The following is a 6,821-nucleotide window of genomic DNA, read 5'->3' as shown; positions in this document are numbered from 1 at the left end:
CTGATTTTCCATAAAGTTTTGTTCTTCACATTGTCATTTGGACAGGTTATATCTTGGTGTTCCCTCCCTAATTGATGAGTCAAATAACATTTTTGACACATCTTCCACCTTCTTGAAAAATTATCCTTAAAAGTTTCTACTCCATTTTTTTTTTTTTTTTTTTTGAGGACTGGTTTAAAGGTCTTTATTGACAGTCATGATAGATTTTATATTTTGCAGGAAGGCTGTAACACTTCCTGTATTTTTGATGGGGAAAGGAGAGGGTACTGAGCATTTATAAAAGGGGTGGGGGGTTGGGCGGGGGAGTCTGAAAAACTCTTTCCTGACGAGAAAGCCAGAAGAGTTCCTCCTCTCTCTCTTTTTAGCAGTGGCGCCTTAAGGTCAAGGTGGGTGTTAGGTGAAGCTCAGCGGCCTAAGTGGCGGCCATTCTGGATCTGGGCCTAGGGATTGGCCTTGCAGGCCAGGAGCGTGGCCCAGGGTTTTAGATGCCCTGGGGTCATGGAGTTAACTGCAGACTCTGTGGGATGGGGCCCCAAGAACCCAGTTCTCGCGGCTCCAGGACCCGAGCCGAAGGGCAGGCCGTGCCCCAAGCCCGAGGGGCTCTGCGCCCACGGCGCGGGGCTGGGGGCGGGGTGGGGCGGCCTCGCCTCGGGCCGGTGCTTTTCGCCCTCCGTTGGCCGCCAGAGGCTCCCTCTCTCCCTCTCCTGGGATTTTGCTGCCGGGCTCCCTCTCTCTGCGGCCCTAGAGTTAATCCCATCAGCCGAGGTGAGGCACCTGTTACCCCGGGCCTTCCTCACCCCCGCGGCCTCTCCCCCATTCCACCTCGGCTCCGCGGCCGGCCAAACGGCCCGGCGCGGGCGGTCGCACGTGGGCGAGGCCCCTGCCCCGGCCGGGACCCCCGCCCCAGGCCGGCCCGAGGGTGCGAGCGCCTCGGGGCCCGGGCCGCCGCCCGCCCGCAATGGCGTTGGGCAGTGCAGCGCGCCTCCCCGGGCCGCCCTCCGCGGGCCGGGCGCGCGTGGGGGCCGCGGCGCGAGTGGAAGCGGCCGCCGCAGCCACCCTCCGCGCTGCGCCGTGAGGAGCGGGTGGAGGGGCGGCGAGCGGGCCGGCGCCGAGCCGAGTTGCGGCCACCGCGGGGCGGGGGGCGCCTCGGAGGAGGGGGTGGGAGCCACGGCCGCCTGACCCTCCCCGCCGGCGGCGGCTCCGGCTCGGGTAAGGGGGAGGCTGTGCGCGGGGCGAGGAGTTGGGGAGGGTGGAGATGAGGAGGAAAAAATCGGGATGTACAAAGGCTGAGTTGCAGGCTGAGGGTGGGGGTGGGTTGCGGTTGGGGAGCGATAGGTTGAGGATCAGAGGCATTATCAGTGGGATCTATTGTCTCCTGGCACTCTGGGACGAAAAACAAAGGGATTTATTAGCATTACCCTGTAATTTTTTCCTTTTTTTTTTTTTTTTAAATGTGGCTGGGGAGCTCGGCTTTTCCCGAGCCACGCCGGCATCCGCCTGGCAGCCGCCAGGAGCCGCAGCCAATATGTTAGGACTTCAGGTGCTTCTTGGCACAAAGCTAGTCCGCGACCTCCTACCATAGCGCTTGGCGTCACCTGCTCTCCCGGCCCTGCCCCTGCCCGGGGGCCGAGGGATTGCGTCCCGAACCAGGCTTGGGAATCGGCTGCCTCTCAAGTTGGTGTTATTTATGTTTGTCTTTTGTGAGGGCAGGTTTTGAATCCCTCGGCGGCCCCATCGCCCCCGCCCCCGCCTCTTCGGGGTTTGGAATTGGTGGGGGCAGGAGTGGGGTGTGAGGGTGGGGGTGGGGGGGGGGGAGAGTGTGAAGTCTGAAACAAATGTCAGGGTAGAAGGAGATTGTCGATGCCTGACAGAAAAACAGGCACCACACTCTGAAGCCTTTCTTGTTTGTCTGCATGGGCCATGCATGCGTGCTGGGCCAGGAGCCGAGTTTGGTTGGAGACAGTTTCAATGAAAGTGTGTGCTTCCTCATCTGATGGAGCGTGCGGGTGATAGGGCTCGGCCTAATATTAAAAAAACAAAACAAAACCAAAACAAAATGAAAAATCTTTAGAGCTACAGTGTCGGCTCCACAGCGGATCTTGAAGTATTTGCTTGCTGGCATATTGATGTAAAATCCAGCTGTGGGCTTGAGGAAACCGGCCAGCATGCATTGCGTTGTATTCTGAGCTTGTAGTAAGTTAGGGGCAAGTGTAATAAACAAATCAGGGCTGTGAAAAGAGGTTTCATGGTCTGTTTACCTTCTGATCGTCACGTTCTCATACATTGATTCCCATGATATTGTATATCCCACTCTGTAATTAATAATTCACTCTTAGGAAACTTCCAAATATTTGATATGGTTCTGAACTTAGAGTGAAACTTACTGCCATTTAAGAACGTTATTATGCTTGTTTTGGTCTGAAATTCCACTAGGGTTGCTTTGGGGATGATATAGGTGAGAATATTGGACCAGAAAGAATGGAATAAACCACTGTAGGCATGTTTTGGAGTTTGTAAACATAGATTCTGAACTTTTAATTATGCTTGTGCAAAAAGAATAAGTTCTACCCGATGTAGGGAATCTCAAGTAAAGATCATTTTTCTGGATAGTTTGATGATTTCTTAAAGATCTGGGGACTGCTGGTTTCTTTTAAGGTCATTCACAAAACCAACCAAAACTGGGGCTAAAGTATTGCTTTCAAGTGTACTTATGTGTCACGTGTGTGTGTGTATGATTTTGGTGTGTGTGTGATTTTGGTGTGTGTGGGGGTCCTCAAGTTATGTTTGAAACAGTTTTGTTACCCAAGATTGATCAGAGTTATAACTTTTAAATTCTTGGCTTTAAAGTTTCCAGTTCAAAAAGTAATTTCTTAGTTGACATGTGGCTAAGCCACTTTGAAAAATGTATTAATAGTTGACTAAGCATAAATTCAAATAAGTAAATGAATTCAGAAATTCATTCTTTTCTGTTACAGATGAACCTGTAGTCTTGCTTTGAAAAAGCCATTTTGTGTAACTCTTGACTGAATAATTTCCTAATACACCTGTTGGGAGGATCACTGACACAGTATGCCATTTGAGAGGTACTTTTTCTTGACCAGATACTGGTGATTAGAGAAGAGAGGTGTTTTGTTTTTTTGGTTTTTTTACCTGATCATTATGAACATTGGCTTTTCACCCCTGAAGTAAAAATGTTGAAAACCGAGTCTTCAGGTGAACGTACCACGCTCAGAAGTGCCTCTCCTCACAGGAATGCATATAGAACTGAGTTCCAGGCATTGAAAAGTACCTTTGACAAACCCAAGTCAGATGGGGAACAAAAAACAAAAGAAGGTGAGGGCTCCCAGCAGAGCAGGGGGAGGAAGTATGGCTCCAATGTCAACAGAATTAAAAACCTATTTATGCAGATGGGTATGGAACCCAGTGAGAATGCCGCAGTCATGGCCAGAACAAGGGGCAGAGGTGGACCTTCATCCCCGCAGAGGCGAATGAAGCCCAGAGAATTTCTGGAAAAAACAGATGGCTCGGTTGTTAAGTTGGAGTCCTCTGTTTCAGAACGAATTAGTAGATTTGACACAATGTACGATGGCCCTTCATATTCTAAGTTCACAGAAACTCGCAAGATGTTTGAGAGAAGTGTGCATGAGTCAGGACAAAACAACCGCTATTCCCCAAAGAAGGAGAAAGCTGGAGGGAGTGAACCTCAGGATGAATGGGGTGGTTCCAAGTCCAACCGAGGCAGTACTGATTCCTTGGACAGTCTTAGCTCCCGGACCGAGGCTGTCTCCCCAACTGTGAGTCAACTGAGTGCAGTATTTGAGAACACCGATTCCCCCAGTGCCATCATTTCCGAGAAGGCTGAGAACAACGAATACTCAGTGACTGGGCATTATCCCCTCAATTTACCATCTGTTACCGTTACAAATCTTGACACCTTTGGGCACCTTAAGGATTCTAATTCTTGGTCTCCTCCAAGCAAGCACAGTGACGATGCAGAGGATGCTCAGAAGCGTAGCACAAGCCCAGGACTAGAGGTGGCTTCGAAAAGTACCTCTCTAGCTTCTGTGCCCAGTGAAGAGGCGCAGCAGAGCAAGGCAGCCGAGGACCCCGCATCTAACCGGGAGGCTCCCGGCAGAACTGACAGAGACACCCCTGAAGAACCTGGTGCTGAAAGCGAGGCAGTGCCAGAGCCTGAAATCCCTTCACCACAGAACGAACCTTCAGAAGACGCAGAAGCTCGTTTGGTGGAGAGTGAGGCAGCAATGCAACAGAGGAGAGAACTTGCAGGTGGTGATTTCACCTCTGCTGAGGTATCTAGGTTCACCTGTGAAAAGGAAGTATTTGAAGAGCCGCATCATTTTGGGAGCTCCCATGTTTACATGCACAGTGACTATAATGTGTATAGGGTGAGATCCAGGTATAATTCAGACTGGGGAGAGACAGGTACTGAACAGGAGGAGCAGGAAGATAGTGATGAAAACAATTACTGTCAGCCTGATGTGGAATGCTCAGAGATCGCTGGATTGCCAGAAGAAGAAGACATCCCGGCAAACAGGAAAATTAAGTTTAGTAGTGCTCCAATTAAGGTAAGTATATTTTCTTAGTTTGTTTTTGGAGTTGTTTTTTTCCCCCCCCCTAAGTTTTTTTCTTCGTATTTGGGCCTAACTGTATGTAGACTAGGACTGACAGCTGTAAAAACTACCAGGTTGTTGATGCACACATGTTGTCTGGTGATTTTAAGAGTTGGGAGTTTTGAGAGCTATTTCTTGATGTGCTTTATAGTTGTGTAAACAGCAATATTGAAGTTGAAGAAGTTTGGGGATTGTGAGATACATACCAGTGGACTGGAGTATGAATAATATGAACCCTGAAAACCAGGAGTGTTAGTTTGAAGGAGAATTACTTCTTTAACTAGTTTTACTTGAAATTATCCATAAATAAGAAAATTATCTAAATGTAAAGCCTGTAGGATTTGAGGTATCATGTACAAAGGGAGAGTTATGATAACCTTGAAATAATATTCTTTATTTACTTGCTTAAAAAATCTGAGTTATTATCCCATACTGAAGTTTAAGTGGATTGTGAGGAATGCTGGAACTTTTTTTTTCTACTGCTTCTTGGTAGTGAATGTTTGATTTGTGGAAATATGTTAGCGGACTTAACTACTTAAATTGGAAAGCTATGACTCTAAATAGCTTTGCGTTCAGAATTTGTTATATGGCTTTAAAATGGAATTGTTTGAAAGGATGTTAAATTGATTTGCTGTTCATGGATTTATTTTTACCTCTTAAAAACTGGATAAATGCCAATTGAATTCAGATGCTCTATTCTAATGACTTCACTTAGTTAACATTTGGAATAGAAGAACAGCACACAAAAAAAATACATCCGCAGCAGGTGGTGAAACATTATTAGCTGATAGGGGCAGTGGGGCAGGAGGTGTTTGGTTGAGTATCAGCATCTCTTGGAGTGCTTTTTCAAAGTGTCCTTGCCCATCAGCTGAGTCCCAAGGTACTGGCATGCCCTCTTAGGGGAATCTGGAGGGCTGTGGTGGCAGAGTTTGTAGTTTGCAACCACTTTCTAGGGACTTTTAGCTCACACAGTGTGTGTAGATGATAGATTTGGAATTAGATATGTCATTTTCTTAAATATTCCCCTCAATATCTAAAGCCACTGTCTCTAGTTATTTCCATCTTGTAAAACTATCATAGAAGGCTGTAAGATATGTTATGTATATAACAAAGATAAATATGACCTTTCTGTAACTGTGAAATTCTTTCTTGAAATAAGCTAATAATCTGTGAAATTATTTACTGGTGTTAACAGGCAAACTTGCCTTTCAGTAGTGTAAAGCAAAGTTTTGGGTCAGAATGGGTCATGTCAAGTTAAACTATGTTTGAAATAACTTCTGGAGCTATGAGTCTCGTTTCTAAGGAAACTAGATTTCTTTGCTGCTCTTTTCCCACCTCCCTTTGTCAGTCTCTCCCCTACCCCCAAGTTGTAGGCACTCTCTTTAGAGGACCCTTTCCCTCAGGCCCGTCCAGCCAGCTCCTAAATTTCATTGCTCAAGTCCCCTTTGCAAGTGCTCTCATTTGAGCATCATCTTTCTACCCCTTAGGAAGAAAGCAACAAGATTAAATTGTTACACATCCAGCAAGGCAGGAATAACTGAAATGAACTCTTCAAGGAGTTTGTTAAAACCAGTGACCAACTCCCTAATGGGGAATAGCAGCTTATTAAAATTTATCAACCCAAGTGGAGCACCAGCCTTGAATTTGGGTCCTGTGCTGCACAAAACATAACTGCAGTTATTGGTTGAATGGATTTTAAAGGATTTATCATTGAAACTTGGATGTTCATATGTGAACAAACCAGGGTTTAGGGTAGGATATTTTGAAATTGAAGTCATTTTTTTTCTGCCATTGCTTATAACAATAAGCATTTTGCCTCTTAATTTTCACATTACAGACTGTATGTCACATAACAAGGAATGAAATAGAGTACATGCGTTTAATGCTTTCCATTAAGAACATGGATCAAGCATCAGATTTGTGAAAGACAAGGTGCTGTGTTTTAGTGGGCAGTTAACTGCACTAGTTGGAGTGGATTAAGTTTGCAAACAGAAGATCCATTCTTAGCCCTTTGTAATGAATAAGACAATTACTCTTTTCTTGTTCCCATTGTTTAACATGGAAGTGGATTCACTTGGAAATCTTGAGAGCTACTTTTTCACTTGTGGTGGTGATGATGGTAGTGTTTAGATTGTTTTCCAATTAAGATTTTTGCCTCAGAGAATGGTAATAGTGTTTATTGAATGCTTG

General features: G+C 46.2%; 1 protein-coding gene across 11 annotated transcripts in view; it reads left to right on the top strand.

Annotated features, from left to right (window-relative positions):
* The first annotated feature begins 366 nt into the window (after positions 1-366).
* The window catches only part of PPP1R9A (protein phosphatase 1 regulatory subunit 9A), a 347,199-nt gene continuing 340,744 nt past the window's right edge, over positions 367-6,821 (top strand). For 8 of the 11 annotated variants that reach the window (XM_027540136.1, XM_027540135.1, XM_027540133.1 and 5 more), the window contains exons 1-2: positions 680-765; positions 2,976-4,586. In XM_027540136.1, coding sequence (XP_027395937.1) covers positions 3,192-4,586 — 1,395 coding nt within the window. In that variant the 5' untranslated portion in view covers positions 680-765; positions 2,976-3,191. Of the gene's footprint in view, positions 387-679; positions 766-873; positions 1,210-1,458; positions 1,675-2,975; positions 4,587-6,821 lie in introns of those variants that run through there. The other 3 variants (XM_027540128.1, XM_027540126.1, XM_027540127.1) reach the window with 3 other exon arrangements.

Source organism: Bos indicus x Bos taurus, chromosome 4 (assembly GCF_003369695.1).
Source record: "Bos indicus x Bos taurus breed Angus x Brahman F1 hybrid chromosome 4, Bos_hybrid_MaternalHap_v2.0, whole genome shotgun sequence".
NCBI classification, from domain to species: domain Eukaryota; kingdom Metazoa; phylum Chordata; class Mammalia; order Artiodactyla; family Bovidae; genus Bos; species Bos indicus x Bos taurus.
This window is presented reverse-complemented; position numbering and strand designations above follow the sequence as displayed.